General features: G+C 52.6%; 1 protein-coding gene across 1 annotated transcript in view; it reads right to left on the bottom strand.

Moving 5' to 3' along the window:
* Positions 1-13,937, bottom strand: part of LRRC38 (leucine rich repeat containing 38) — a 43,010-nt gene extending 29,073 nt beyond the window's left edge. The window contains exon 1 of the mRNA XM_010382921.2: positions 12,896-13,937. Within this exon, the coding sequence (XP_010381223.2) occupies positions 12,896-13,526 (631 nt within the window). The 5' untranslated portion in view covers positions 13,527-13,937. The remainder of the gene's footprint in view (positions 1-12,895) is intronic.
* Between the last annotated feature and the right edge of the window lie 2,162 nt (positions 13,938-16,099).

The raw sequence follows: 16,099 nt of genomic DNA, 5'->3' as shown, positions 1-16,099 counted from the left end.
AATTCTCCTGCCTCAGCCTCCCTACCAGCTGGGATTACAAGTGCGCGCCACCATGCCCAGCTAATTTTTGGGTTTTTGGGGGGTTTTTTGGTTGTTCTGTGTGTTTGTTTTGAGACGGAGTCTCGCTCTGTTGCCCAGTCTGGAGTGCAGTGGCACGATCTTGGCTCACTGTAACTTCCAACTCCCGGGTTCAAGTAATTGTCCTGCCTCAGCCTCCCTAGCAGCTGGGATTACAGGTGTGCGCCACCATGCCTGGCTCATTTTTGTTTTTGTTTGTTTGTTTTTTGAGACAGAGTCTCACTCTGTCACCCAGGCTGGAATGCAGTGGCACGATCTCGGCTCACTGCAAGCTCCACCTCCCAGGTTCACGCCATTCTTCTGCCTCAGCCTCCCCAGTAGCTGGGACTACAGGCACCCACCATCATGCCTGGCTAATTGTTATATTTATTTATGTATTTTGAGACGGAGTCTTGCTCTGTTACCCAGGCTGGAGTGCAGTGGTGCAATCTCAGCTCACTGCAAGCTCTGCCTCCCGGGTTCACACCATTCTGCCACCTCAACCCCCCCAACAGCTGGAACTACGGGTGAATGCTGCCACGCCCAGCTAATTTTTTTTTTTTTTTTTTTTTTTGTATTTTTAGTAGAGACGCGGTTTCACTATGTCAGCCAGGCTGCTCTCGATCTCCTGACCTCAGGTGATCTGCCCGCCTCAGCCTCCCAAAGTGCTGGGATTACAGGTGTGAGCCACCGTACCCAGCCAAAGTCTATTAATTATTTTTAAAAATAAAATAAAACCACCTTTTCAGCCAGAGAAAATCACTGTTGACACTAGGCTGTCTATCCCTCTGGTCAGTTTTCTAGGGAACTTACTACTTTCCCCTGACCTCAGTGCTCCCATACCTGCCCCCACTTGCTTCCCCAGCCTTGCTGCTCCCAGGCACTGGCCAAGAGGGTTCCTCACCCCCTCACCGCCTCCTCACACACAAATGAACGCTGGAGCCGGGGTTTTTCATCAGCAAGCAGTTCTTGTGGCCTCGACCATCACCCTCTCTCCTTGTCTGGCTGCCCTGTTGTTATTCTGTGGCTTGCCATGTGACTTGGAAGGCGAGATGAGGAACAGTCTATAAACCACTGTCATTTTACTGAGCTAACATGAGCCCTCCTCATTTGCAAGCACTCCTCCATTCTCTTCTAAAGATCCTTCACATCTGTGTTTCCTCGATCCTCTTGACAAACCTCAGGATGACAGGCAAGGGAACAAAAACCCAGGGAAGTTAGGTGACCTGTCAAGTCAACAAGGATGTCCTGATCCTCGGCTCTAAGCCCTCTGCCCCCTCCAGGCGACCACCTTCAACTTTCACTTCTGATGTAGATGATCACTTATGATGGTAACATCTAAAAGCACACATCATCTCATTGAGGTCTTATGAAAAAGCAATGCTATTCTTTCCAATAACTCAAGGAGGAAGGTATTTTTTCTTTTTTTTTTTTGAGGCAGAGTCTCGTTCTGTCGCCCGGTCTGGAGTGCAGTGGCCAGATCTCAGCTCACTGCAAGCTCCGCCTCCTGGGTTTACGCCATTCTCCTGCCTCAGCCTCCCAAGTAGCTGGGACTACAGGCGCCCGCCACCTCGCCCGGCTAGTTTTTTGTATTTTTTAGTAGAGACGGGGTTTCACCGTGTTAGCCAGGATGGTCTCGATCTCCTGACCTCGTGATCCGCCCGTCTCGGCCTCCCAAAGTGCTGGGATTACAGGCTTGAGCCACCGCGCCCGGCCGTATTTTTTCATATGAAGACAGGAACATACTCTTGCACCTCCTGATTTGAAAGAGATGTCCTGGGGTGGTGGGACACTGCCACAGGAACCCACCCAGGGGACCTTTGCTGGGAGCCTCAGACCCTTTCATCCTGTGCCCTGCAGGAGGCTTGCACAAGAGGACCCAGCTCAGCTTACATCAGACCGAAAAGCGGCCTTCTTGGTCACCTAGAGCAGGGATCTACCACAGTGGGAGGAACATGTTTTGGAGTTCAGCCAGCACTCTACATTGTTTGTTTGTTTGTTTGTTTGTTTGTTTGTTTGTTTTTGAGACAGCCTCGCTCTGTCGCCCAGGCTGGAGTGCACTGGCGCGATCTCGGCTCACTGCAAGCTCCGCCTCCTGGGTTCACACCATTCTCCTGCCTCAGTCTCCCAAGTAGCTGGGACTACAGACACCTGCCACCACGCCTGGCTAATTTTTTTTGGTTTTTTTTTTTTTTTTTTGTATTTTTAGTAGAGATGGGGTTTCACCATGTTAGCCAGGCTGGTCTCGATCTCCTGACCTCAGGTGATCTGCCCGCCTCGGCCTCCCAAAGTGCTGGGATTACAGGTGTGAGCCACCACGCCCGGCCCACTCTGAATTGTTTATATACCTATATTCTCTGCTGACTCCAAACCGGCTGCTTCTCCTGCTAACCTCACCCAGCTGACCCAGGGGCATCTGGGGTCTCACTCCTTCACTCCTTATCTGGGAAAATCCACTCTCTGGGAGATGAGAAGGGTGAAGCCGAGAGAAGCACGTGACTCTTAGATCCCACTGGGAGCTAACGCTGGAGCTGGGATTGGGACCACGGTCCTTGTCTGTTCGCTTTCTATTGGCCTTTGAGAAGCTGCCCCTTCATCTTGAATGGCCCACAGCGCCCTCAAGGTCCTGACTACCTGACCTTGACATTTACCACATATCCAGCTGGGAGGATGGAGAAGATGGCACGCCAGGGGACTCTTGATTGGCAGCCTCCGAAGTGCGAGAGCCGGCCGAGAGCCGCGGGGAGGACGTGCTTTCCCAGATCCTGCTGTCTGCGTGGGTTGTCACACGTTTGGGATTTGACAGGCAATTCCTTAGTTCAGTGGGTTTTGTAAGTCTGTATATGTATCTGGTCTATTTGGCCACATTTCTAAGCTTTAAACAAAAACAAAATAATAACAGCTTCTATATGTGGTGATGGAGGAAATCGCTCAAAAGCTTCTTTATATGACTATCATTTGAGGTCAAAGGAGAGACGCTATCACCTACATTTGACCAGGGGACACTGAGGACCAGGAACATCAGGGGACTTATCTGCCATCAGACAGCTCATTGGAAGCACAGACAGTCATGGACACCTGGGGGTGGCCTGCCCAGCCCCGCCCCAGACCCATGGTAACCACAGTACATATTTTTTGCCACACGGATAGGAAAACAGAGAAAGCCCATCAATACACAGAGAGAAAACTAAGAAAACAGCATGAGGCTGGGCACAGGTGGCTCACGCCTGTAATCCCAGCACTTTGGGAGGCTAAGGGGGATAGTTTACTTGAGGCCAGGAGCTTGAGACCAGCCTGGCCAATGTGGCAAAACCCCTTCTCTACTAAAAATACAAAAAAAAGCTGGGTGTGGTAGTGTACACACCTGTAATCCCAGCTACTCAGGAGGTTGAGGCACGAGAATCGCTTGAACCTGAGAGGCAGAGGTTACAGTGAGCCGAGATTGTGCCACTGTACTCCAGCCTGGGCAACAGTGCGAGACTCTGTCAAAAGACAGAGGAGAGGGGGAGGGGAGGCGAGGGAAAGGGAGGGGGAAAGGGAAGGAAGGAAGGAAGGAAGGAAGGAAGGAAGGAAGGAAGGAAGGAAGGAAGGAAGGAAGGAAGGGGAAGGAGGAAGGAAGGAAAATGTAAGATAAAAGGAGGAAGAAAGAGAGAGGAAAAGAAAGAAACGAAAGGAAATAAAGGAATAAAGAAAAAAGAAAAGAAGAAAGAAAGAAGAAAAGAAAAGAGGAACAAAGAAAGAAAGAAAAAACAGTATGAGAAGCAGAGACAAGCATATCAGCGAGGAAAGGGGGTGCTGTGTTTCCTGTGCCCCAGTTCTGCTCCCACGACTTCCTGGGGCTTGGCTGCTGAGGACCAAGGGTTCCTGGCCAAACCTGTGTCTTTAAGGGTAACTCTCCTATTTGCTTACTCCAGATGACATTGGTTTCTGTTTCTGTGAATTGATAAGCAAAGCTGTCCAATTCAGCTGGGGTTAAACTGAGACCTGTGGCCTCGGCATCCTGAACTCTGTCCATCACCACTCCCCGCTGTGCCTAGCAGAGGAGGGAAGAACATTGCAGCACCTCTCCAGGACTCCTCTCCCCTCCTAGCACCACTCCCGCAGATGGGGGCAGAGTAGCCGCTCCCTCCCTCCTGCATAGCAGGAGGCTACCAGGGATTTGACCAAGATCACAACAACCCAATCTCGGAAAGAAACCCTGAGAATGTGCATTCTGGGCCCTGCCTTGGCTGAAGGCAATCCGGATATGCTTTGCCGACTGAAGTCACCGAGGGGTATTTGCTGAAAACAAAAACAAAGTCCAGTGATTTGGGCCCGTCCTTGGATGACCCTTAGGAATGTGCATTCCTTGGCTCACTCACTCCCACAGCCCCACTGAGACCCTCCTAATCTCCTACGCAGGGTGTGGCTAACAGCAGCAGGCTGGAGGTCCTGAGGCTTTTGATGGTTGGTTGGTTGGTTGGTTGGTTGGTTGGTTGGTTGGTTGGTTTGTTTATTTTTTGAGACAGAATCTTACTCAGTCGCCCAGGCTGGAGTGCAGTAGCATGATCTCGGCTCACTGCAACCTCCGACTCCCAGGTTCAAGCGATTCTCCTGCCTCAGCCTCCCAAGTAGCTGGGATTACAGTCGTGTGCCACTGTACCCGGCTAGTTTTTTGTATTTTTAGTAGAGATGGGGTTTCACCATCTTGGCCAGGCTGGTCTTGAACTCCTGACTTCAGGCGATCCGCCCGCCTTGGCCTCCCAAAGTGCTGGGATTACAGGCTTGAGCCACCACGCCTGGCCCTGATGCATTTTCACAGCCCGCACCAACCCAAAGGTTGATAAGGCTGGGCAAGCACCTCATCCCTGCAAACTGTGTTCCAGACCACAAGATGCTAGGACAGTAGGAACCACACAGCCACTTGGCTTAAAGGGCTTAACACCTTGGGTAACGGAGTCGGCTGGAACTTGCCTGCTGTACCTACTGGTGATACTGTCCTCTCCAAACCAAATCCCCTCCTGGGTCCCCCTGGGGCTATCTGTCCACTGTCTTATGTTGTTCAGCAAAAAGGGTTCTTATGTTGTTCAGCAAAAAGCCTCGGTGAGGCTGCCTTAGGTGAAACTTGCAGTTGGCTTGGCACCAGAAAGCCAGACCACAGTGCCCATAAGAGCTGGCACCTGGCTCCTGGACACTGATAATGGTGAGAAAGGTGACACCCCAGTGACTCAACTCTAAGAGAGAAGTTAAACATGCAGTGAACTGTGGCACACAGGACATGCACCGACTCATCAACAGCAGGACAGTTTTCACTTGCATGAAAACTGAGACCTCAGTAAGCCTCTGCCCAGGAACACGGCTCTCTCAGGTATAAACACACGCAAAATGTTCACTTGACCGGTAAGCAAATAACGCAAATTAAAGCAATAAGGAGATGTTGTTTTGCCCAGCAAATTGAAAAACATTTTTTTAAAATGAGAATAAAAAATGTTGGGGGCCAGGCACGGTGGCTCACGCCTGTAATCCCAGCACTTTGCCAGGCCGAGGTGGGCGGATCACCTGAGGACAGGAGTTTGAGACAAGCCTGGCCAACATGGTGAAACCCCATCTCTACTAAAAACACAAAAATTAGCCGGGTGTGGTAGCATGCACCTGTCATCCCAGCTACTTGGGAGGCTGAGGCAGGAGAATCACTTGAACCTGAAGGTGGAGGTTGCAGTGAGCTGAGATCGTGCCACTGCACTCCAGCCTGGGTGACACAGCGAAATTCCATCTCAAAACAAACAAAAGCAATGGGGAAGGTGTGGCTGCACCTGTCCTCTCTGCTAATGGTACCAGGCAGCTGGCACCATTAAGGCATTCAGGGGGTTAAAAAAAAAGGATAGACTTGGCTGGGCTCAGCGGCTCACGCCTGTAATACCAGCACTTTGGGAGGCCAAGGTGGGCAGATCACCTCAAGTCACGAGCTCAAGATCAGCTTTGCCAACATGGTAAAACCCCATCTCTACTAAAAATACAAAAATCAGCTGGGCGTGGTGGCAGACGCCTGTCATCCCAGCTACTGTGGAGGCTGAGGCAGGAGAAGAGCTTGAACCCGGGAGGCGGAGGTTGCAGCGAGCTGAGATCGCACCACTGCACTCCAGCCTAGGCAGCAGAGCGAGACTCCGTCTCAAAAATATAAAAAAAGCATAGACTTATACCCTGTGTTTCCACCCCAAATAAAATAGCCAGAGGTTTCCACAGACTTTCCATGTGTAAGGATATTCAGCTCAGCACTGCCTACATACAAAAATAAAAGGCAACAACCCACGCTTCTAGCAACAGGGGATGGGTCCAATTCATAAATCTATCAAACGACCTATTCTCAAGGCCATTTCAAGTTAGATCCTCCGACAACTCTAAGGACAGGAAATGCTCCCAATCCAGTAACAGAAAAAAATCATTTTGCGAATGTATAGTATAATAACAATCTGTTTAAATATACATCTATGTAAGAATACAGCTAGAATAAAATACAGCAAAATTTTAATAGCAAGGGGATTCTGGATACCTTTTATTTTCTTCATGATACTTTTGGCATTTCCCCAGTTTAATAACAGGAGCCTGTTATTTTTATCAACAGGAACATAAAGCTGCTTTTATTTTCTCAAAGAAGAAAAAGAAATAGAGTCACCCGGGAGAAAGGACCAGTGTGACCTTCAGGCAAGCACCGGGTTTGTCCCTTAGGCTGAAATACCATTTATGCTGTCAGTATGACAAGAACTCCTCGTTCCTCTGACCAACCCAGGCCCTCACAGGGTCTGACATCAGAAAACAGAAGTGGAGCTTCGGGGAGATGGGGAGCGGCTCCCCCAGCAAGCCCCAAGTCAGGCCTGGTAAGCTGATGGGGTTAAATGATGTGACCTGCCTGCCATGATGCCCTTCCTAGACAGGATGGTGCCTTCGGGGTCTGCCTCATGGGGCACCCAAGCCCCTGAATGCTCAGATGCTCCAGACGCTCTTTAGTGGATCTCTTCTGGGAAGCTGTCTCCACCCAGGAGCCAGGGTTCACCACAGACCCAAGGCATGACATGTGGTTCTGTTTAATTCCGCCCCAGTCCATCCTTCCTCCCAGCCTTGCCCTCCCTACACCTCCACGCTTCAAGGTCGTAAAGCAAGAGAATCAGCTCGAATCTCTTTCCTAGTGCTGTAGGCTGTGATCTTCAGGCTACACGTGGCTGCGGCTAGAAAGGGAGGTGCCAGAGGGTGCCTGGGTGAATGCAGCCTCCCACCTTGACACATGCCAAGTGCCCCTCCTGTGATACACTCCCAGGCATGCTGTGGGCTTGTCAGCTGCTCTGTGCCCCTGCCAAAGCCAAGCCCAGAGTCTAATGACCCCTACCAAGCCTCATGCCCACTGGCCTCGGTTTCTCAAACCCAGCGGCATTTTCTCCCTATGGCCCAGGACCAGGGCTAGGGACAGCATATATAAAGTCCTTCCACACTGTGACAGCATTTCAGGCCCAGGAGCCCAGAGCCCCAGTGCACCCAAGAGCTCTGCCCTCCCAAATGCACAGAGACTACGGCCCCCTAAACTCCAGCAGAGGGGTCTTTGAGGTCACCTCCCCTGGGGCCCTCGACTTCCTAACTTTTAAAACCAGGTCAATCTCCCCTTCCCTAAAACTGTAGAACTTCAGACTTGGAAGGAGCCTTATGGTCTTCCTACCTACACTCTTTGTTTATAAGAGAAAAATCTAAGGCACAGAGGACAGGCAGCTTATCCACAGTCCCCCAGTGAGTGAGTTACTGCACCACAGAGCCAGGGAAAAGCCCCCGCTCTCTCATGCACAGGAATCCCCTGGAGGTGTGGAGCTTGCTAAAATGCAGATCCCCAGGCCTCAGCCCCCTACCCCCAAGCCCTCATTCAGTCGTAGATCTAGGGGCCTGTGAATCAATCTGTACTTCACACAAGCTCCCCTGGAGATTCTCATGCAGGTGGTTCTCGGGTGACACTTTGAGAAACACCATGGTGCTCCCGACTTTTGTGTCTTTATCTCCTGCCCACTTCGCTGGGCTGCTATGCAGAGAAGATAATGTGACGACGTGAAAGGCTTTGAAGATCACTGCCAGGTGAAGACAGTGTCCTTGTACTGCTTCCTGGTCTCCTCTGAGCCCTCCTCACTCTCCTGCTCTGCCTTTGCTTCCAGATCTGGAGCCCTTTCTAATACTTAAAAAGAGATCAGCCGGGCATGGTGGCTCACGCCTGTAATCCCAGCACTTTGGGAGGCTGAGGCGCAATCACCTGATGTCAGGAGTTCGAGACCAACCTGACCAACGTGGTGAAACCCCATTTCTACTAAAAATACAAAATTAGCCGGGTGTGGTGACGCATGCCTGTAATCCCAGCTACTCGGGAGGCTGAGGCAGGAGAATCGCTTGAACTTGGGAGGCGGAGGTTGCAGTGAGCCGAGATTGCGCCACTGCACTCCAGCCTGGACAAAAACAGTAAAACTCCATCTCAAAAAAAAAAAAAAAGAGATCATCACTGTCCTTTTGGCGATACACTGTCCTAAACTGCCTGGAACCCCACTGTCTCACAGGAGAACCACCAGACTAGGCCACTGTCACCCAAATGGATCAGTGATGTCGGGGGCGGGGCGTGCTGGAGATACTCTCATTCTCCCTCTTTTTTTTTTTTTTTTTTTTTTGAGACAGAGTCTCACTCTGCCACCCAGGCTGGAGTGTAGTGGTACAATCTCAGCTCTCTGCAACCTCTGCCTCCCAGGTTCAAGCAATTCTCCTGCCTCAGCCTCCCAAATAGCTGGGATTATACGTGCCCACCACCATTCCCAGCTAACTTTTTTTGTATTTTTTTAGTAGAGACGGGGGCCTCATCATGTAGGCCAGGCTCATTTCGAACTCCTGACCTCAAGTGGTCTGCGTGCCTAGGCCTCCCAAAATGTTGAGATTACAGGCATGAGCCACTGCGCCTGGCCTCATTCTCGTTTTCTATGCCTATCAGAAAGAATTGGGTGTGGGTTCAACACTCCTGAATTCAAGCTCACCTCAGCCACTATGTAACCTGTGCAAACCTCTTCACTTCTTTGTACCTCTTTTGTTTCTTGTTGGGTAAGCCGTAGGTAAAGGTATCTGCTAGGCACTGCTGTTGTATTAAAAGAGACAGCACTTGTAAACTACAAGGCGGCTTGTACCCATAAGGTAGGGTGGTAGGGTTGCCAGATAAAATACAGGATCCCCAATTCATGTTAAATTTCAGAAAAACAATAAATAATGTTTTGGATACATCCCAAATATTACATGGGACCTACTTATACTAAAATATTATCTGTCATTTATCTGAAATTCAACATTAATTGGGCATCTTGGGTGTTTTGGTTTGTTGCATTGTTGTGTTTTGGTTTTTGCTGATTGGCTGCTGGGTATTCTGGCATCCCTTGGCCCTCCTCCCACCAGCAAGGCAGTTCCTCCTCAGTCCTCAGACTCAGATTCCCCCAGCCCCTGGACCATGGAAGAGCCTGGATGGAGGGTACCACTGGGCCTTGACAGCCTTTTCTTCCTCCCCTCTGCTGCATGCTCTGGGGCTGAGTGCTCCCCATCAGCCCTGTGGCCACAGGGGGAGGCTCACCTGGCAGACAGCACAATGTCTGCAACTGTCACAGCTAGACAAGGTCACAGGGAGAACGCTCTGGGCTCTGTCTTGCTTATCTGGGGGACAAGGGGGCAGGGAGGCAAGGGAAAGCAAGGGCAGGCCCTTCTTTGCTCCTTCCTTCAATTTCCTCCCCTGGAAGAGGCAGAAGGCCTGCCTAGAAAGCCCTGGAACTTGTACCCTAGTGGAGCCTGGTTTTCTCTGTCAGGAAGTGGGTGGTCCTCATGGAGGAGGTGCTTTGAGCCAGGAGATCCTGGTGCACCCCCAGCTCTGGGTTTAACTCTCTGTGTGATCTAAGGCAAACTACATCACTTCTTTAGTCAAAACAGGGTAATAACAACAGCGCCAATTAAAACACTGATATAGTGCACACTGTAAGCCAAGCACTGTTCTCGGTCCTTTATAAACAATGCCCTTTTAACCCTCCTAACAAGCCTAGAAGGTGGGTACTGTATCAGCCCCATTTTACAGGTGAGGAAACGGGTACAAAAAGATCACACAATCAGTAAGAAGTAGAGGCAGGATTTGAAGGCAAGCAGCTTGGCGCCGGTCTGGGCTCTGAGCTGTCTCTGTGAAAAGTAGCAAAAGCACAAATGCAGGAGGAGGAGGGAGGGGGCGATGAACACCTATTGAGCACCTACTGCACGCTAAACAAGACAGTGTCCTTTACAGAGGTGATCTCATTTAAATCTCACAGCAAGCACGGCAGAGGACACCATTACCACATTCTGAATCCTGATGCAGAGAAGCTGAGGCTTGGAGAGGTCAGGGACTTGCCTAGGATTATAAACCTGAGTCCAAACCTGAATGTGGGTCTCACTTCAAGGTATGTGCTGGGACCTCCACCACCCACCCTGCATCTGGCTCACAGTTTAGGAGACACTCTCGGGCCACACAGCGTGGACAGTGGCAGTGAGACCAGAGCTGCTCGTGGCACTGCACCCTGTGAGGTGCCCTGGAGCTGCGTCTATCCTTTCCCTACTGGCTGAGACAAAGCCACACCCCCAACCCCTGTTTCCAGGGCCCTGGACACGGCTCCTTGCTCTGAACCTGTCCATCCTTCCTCCAGTCTTTCCCATCTTAGTCCAGTTTCTTCCCCACATCACAGAGAGCAGGAGGAGGAACATTTTGCTTCCATTGCTCTTATTACTCTCACCCACATCACCTTGTTTGGATCCCGACAACCACTGGGTCGGATGGACTACACAGCATTACCCATATCCTGATTTCACTCAAAGGGAAGGTGAAGCTTAAAAAAGTGGAGTGACCCGGCTGGGTGCGGTGGCTCACGCCTGAAATCCCAGCACTTTGGGAAGTCGAGGTGGGTGGATCACAAGGTCAGGAGATCGAGACCATCTGGCTAACATGGTGAAACCCCGTCTCTACTGAAAATACAAAAAATTAGCTGGGCATTGTGGCAGACGCCTGTAGTCCCAGCTACTCGGGAGGCTGAGGCAAGAGAATGGCTCGAACCCAGGAGGCAGAGCTTGCAGTGAGCCGAGATTATGCCACTGCACTCTAGCCTGAGTGACAGAGCGAGACTCTGTCTAAAAAAAAAAAAAAAAACTGAGTGACCCACCCAGAGTCCCCCAGATTTTAGGCCAGGACTTAAACCTATGTCTTCAGACTCCAAATCCAGGGCTCTTTGGAGATCTTAGAGGTCAACTCAAGTATTCCAGAGATGAGGAAACTGAGGCCTACATGGGACAAGCAGTCTGTTCAAGGTCACAGCCACCATGGCAGAACTGAGACAAACCCACAGCTCCTGACTTCATAACACCTTGCCTTCACTTGGAAGACAACTGGAGCCGATAAACCAACCCAACCAACAACAGGGGTGAATAGTTCCAACCCCGCTGAAAATGAAAGGCAGAAGCAAGCAGAATTGAGGTGCACCCCATCCCACCATGAGCTCTTCATCCGATCACTCCTGTCTCCAGGACTGAGTCTACTGGTGGGGAGGGTCTGGGGAGCCAGACAAGTGGATGAGGACACAGTTTAAAGGTGGGGACTCTGCACCCTGCAGGCCAGATCGTTTTCGGAATTTCAGCCAGCCTGGGCTGAAAGTGCTGGCTCAGGGGCCTGCATTTGCTGAGGAGTGAGCACCCCGAAGCATGGGGTGTGTTTGATGACAGTTGGGAATGAAGATACGAATGAAGATAGGAGTTCAGCACACAGATGAACAGCATCCTTGATTTCTCCATAAATGGGGGAAAAATATATTCTGAAGCTAAATCTGCATGTATGTCACCTTTGGTGATGTGTGCCTTGCAGCTGTGGTTCCAATTCTGCTGAAATCTTGGGAGCAAGGTGGGAGACAGAGTTCAGCTCTGAGAGGTCACTGCGGGCACTGGTGCTCACAGGGTCACAAGTGGAAGGCTGGAATCCACTTGGGGGAAGGACACCCACCTGCCACCTCACTCTGGGTACTCATCCCTGTGGATGACCTGGGGTCCCCTCCTTCTCAGCTCCACCCCTGCTTCCTTCCTCTGGGCCTTAATGGGGTCCCTTAACTCCCTCTGCCCTGGTGTTCCCGTCTGCCAAGCGAGTATGTATGCCCATGCTGCCATTGGAAGGGTGCACCAGGAAAGCAAAGGGGGCATCAGCCCCCTACATTTTGGTTCAGCTTTTTCACATCTGGCTGAAAAGCCACAGAGAAATACAAATCATTACTGCATCATTGGCTCTTAATGGGCTGCCATTATTCCTCACCAGAAATCTTCCTCACCCATATTAGACAGAAGAGCAAACTGGAGCAGAGAAGCTGAGAGGCCAGGTTAGGCTCGGAAGGCTGCTGGAGAGCCCTTGGAACTGGCTGACTCCCCGTGCACGGTACTGAGAATAGGGCCTTTTTCCATACAGTAGGCTGCGTTCTGCTTACCAGAGACCTACAAGTGATCCACACCCGCCAGTCCTAGGACCCAAAGCCCAGGGAGATGATCCGGGGCATCCCGAGAACGGGAAGGTCCCTAACTTGGGAAAGTGAGTTACTGGAGAAACAGGGGAAGAAGTCCAGCCTCGGGGTTCAGAAACTCCAAAGAATTTCAGATGTGTCCCTCTCCACCCACTTCCTCAGCGGAGACCCAGGAAAAGTTCAGGATCCCCCAAGCCTCCTCTTCCAAACTCAACCCAAGGCTCCTCGCACCCAGACTGGGGTCTGGGGTGGCCTCTCCCTGGCCCCCTCCCTCCCCCAGCCCAGCCGGCCCGGCTCACCTTTGGGCAGTTTGGATGCGTTTTCCTGGATCCAGGAGAAGAGGTGGGCGAAGTCACAGTCGCAGAGCCAGGGGTTCCCGTCCAGACGCAGGGAGCGCAGCGCGGGCAGCGCGGCCAGGGCAGCCACGCTGAGACTGCGCAGGTTGTTGTCGTTGAGCTCCAGCACCTGCAGCGACTCCAGGGTCTCGAAGGCGGCCTCGTGCACGCCCGCCAGGTTGTTGTTAGCCAGACTAAGCTTCACCAGCCTCCCGGCCGAGCGGAAGGCGCCGGCGCCCAGCTGGGTCAGGTTGTTGTAGCTGAGGTCGAGGAATACGAGCTTGGCCGAGCCGCTGAACGTGCCCTCCTCCAGCGAGCGCAGCGAGTTGTTCCTGAAGTCCAGGTAGACCAGGTCGCCGTAGAAGATGAAGAAGTCCTCGGGGATCTGCTGGATGCGGTTACCGGCCACCAGCAGCTTGCGCACGTCCAGGGGGAAGGGGTCGGGCACGCTGGGCAGCCCGCGGTCGCGGCAGTCCACGGTGTGCGGGTCGGTGCAGGCGCAGCCTGCGGGGCACGCGTGCCCGGGCGCCAGCAGCAGCAGGAGGCTGCAGAGCCCGAGCGCCGCGGCGGCGCAGGCTGGGGCGCTGGGGCGCATGGCCGGGGGGCCCGCGCCGGCCGCGGCGACACTGAGGCGGCTCTCGGAGCGAGTCCTGGCGCGGGGCGGCGCGAGACGGCGCAGTGAGGCACTGGCTGCCGGGCGCCAGGAGCCGGAGGGCGGCCCGGGCGGGGAGGGCGTGCGCCCGGGCGCGCGAGGGCTATGGTGCGCGGCGCAGGACTGGGGGAGCCCGGACAGTAGGGATGGAGAGAGGAGGGGCGGGGAGGGAGGGGCGAGGGACTCACCAAAGGATTTCCCCGGACAGGAAATTAACCCGCTAGAAAAATCCCTTGGGAGAGGCAGGAGCAGTAGAGGGGGCCGGGGGCCGTCGCCAAAACGCGGCCCCACCCTGGCAGCTGATTTCCGAGATCGGGAAGTAAGACGCCGCGTGCACTGGGCCGGCTGCACTTGACGTCTAAGTTCAGTTACCAAGCCCAGGAGCGGTTTCTGTAAGGCGTGTCCCGGGCGTGCGCCCTGCCCCCTCGCGCCCGCCTGGTGCCAAAGCACGCTCCCTGCACGCCACTCCATGTCGCCAAAGGGAGTGGGACCTGGGTCACTCTGACTCTGCTCCGGGGGCAATCCCCGCAGTCTCTTGGGTGCCGCGCCAGGGGCTGCTGGTCTGAATATGGGCGGGGTTCCAAGGAGAGACAGATAGTGGCTGGTCTTCCCTTTTCCCTGCCCCACCTGCACTTGAACCATCTTAGGTCGGAGGGTGAGTGAGGCACGTGGTTGCCAGGGCCCCCGCTGTGGCCCAAAGGAAGGCCAGGGCCAGTCAGCACTTTCCATGCTGGCCCCGAACTTCTGGATGGAACCGGCATCCACGCAAGGATCAGCTGCCGGTCTGACAGGTCCAGCCGCTGAGGCTCTGAGGCCTGGAGTCACCAGGTCTGGCTTCCAAGCTGTGTGGCCTCAGACCAGTGCCTCTGCCTCTCTGAACCTGGTAGCTCCATTTGTGAAATGGGAAAGGGTAATATATATCTCACCAGCTTTGAGGGAGGACCAAGAAGTCAAAAACAAAGTTCAAAAATTATCTTTTCCTCTCTCCCCCTCAAAACCCCACCTTGGATAGCCTAGGGAGGCAGTTGGGAACGTGCCAAGGCTGAGATGAAAGGACAGTGAAGAACTGCTGATATCAGTTTCCGACACTGGCAGGAAAATTCCCTCTTCAGCACTCCCATGCCAAACTCCTTTCCTTCTCATTCTAGAAACTTCTGTATGGAGAGGGGTCCCCACAGAGCTACCAAGAGATTGTCCTGCTGTTGGCTATTTTGGTCCAAAAGCCCTGGAACTGACAGACTCCCACTAGACCAAAATAACCCAGGGAACAGCTGTTGGGCAACAGGCCCCCAGAGACCCTGCCCTGGCCCCTGGCCGTGCTGGGGATTGGTGGAGCCTCGGATTCTGAAGCCATAAAGCTAAGCCCTCGGCCTTCTTCCAAAGGTACAGGCCGACTTGATGCCTCTGAGCCATGGGATGAAAGCACTGATCCACTGGGATGGAGCCAAGGGCTCAACAGATGAGCATATTTGCAGGAGCCCTGGGGAAGAGGCGGGGGAGACCCAGGGGGAAGCTTTGAGGCACCTGGAGTCCTACAGCTCTTCCCCTACTTACATTCCAGGCCACTAAGCCAGACCTCCCTGAGTTCTCCATCTCTGTCTCCACTCTCCCAGGGTGCCCAATTTGCCGTTGCCATCCCCAGCTTCAAGGGCTCAGCTTCCCCACCCCGGTCTCATGCTCTTAAAGAGGCAGGTGCCCGGGGGAGTGGTCTGAATGCTCCCAGAGTGGATGAAAATGCTTCTGCCTACATAAATGATGCATAAATTACAGAAGAGTCACACAAAGTGCAGGCAGGTGGCAGAATAAACACATCTCCCACCCTTGCAACTCTGCAAAAGCAGCCTGAACCGAACTGTTGCACTCTGCCAATCTCAGGCTTGGTTTTGGCTGCTCCCTCCTGTACTGAGGGGAACCTATTACTGGTTTGAGCCCTTAGCATCATTGTTTCATGACCCCCACATTTGGCTGGGCTGCCATCTTGCATGTGCATGCCATGTATCTGTATGGCTGAGTGTGTACACAAGCCCTTTCTGCCAAGTGGTCTGGTTGGCTGGAGCACTGGCCTATATGAATCAAGACCCTGGGTCTGGTCCTGGCCCCACCATTAGCCACAGAATCTTTCACAAGCCACTTGATCTCTCTGGGGACTTCTCAGCCCGGGTCCCCAGATACTATGAAGAGGAGGTCTTTTCAAAATTTAAAAAAGTCTGGTGAAAATGAGGCCTTTATCTTTGAGGAGGTCTCCCGCATTAAATTCTGCAATTCTTGGCAGTGAACTTAATGGTAGCGCTAGTCCTTTTGTGCAGAACTGGCATTCATAGGTGACTTTAAGAAAAACAGAGATGAATTTCTACTTAATAAATGCAAGTATTTAGTTGGCAACGGCTTGCAAAACAGGGGAATGCATGGTAGTAAAATATTAAAAGGGGCTCTTGGTAACAAACCTGTTGAGAAATACCACTCCTAGCCTTGATTTCCTCATCCTGAAACTAAGGAAAAAATGCCTTTCTTCTTCC

Source organism: Rhinopithecus roxellana, chromosome 12 (genome assembly GCF_007565055.1).
Source record: "Rhinopithecus roxellana isolate Shanxi Qingling chromosome 12, ASM756505v1, whole genome shotgun sequence".
In the NCBI taxonomy this organism is placed as follows: domain Eukaryota; kingdom Metazoa; phylum Chordata; class Mammalia; order Primates; family Cercopithecidae; genus Rhinopithecus; species Rhinopithecus roxellana.
Note: the sequence above shows the minus strand (reverse complement) of the source record. Positions and strands in the feature narration are given on the sequence as shown.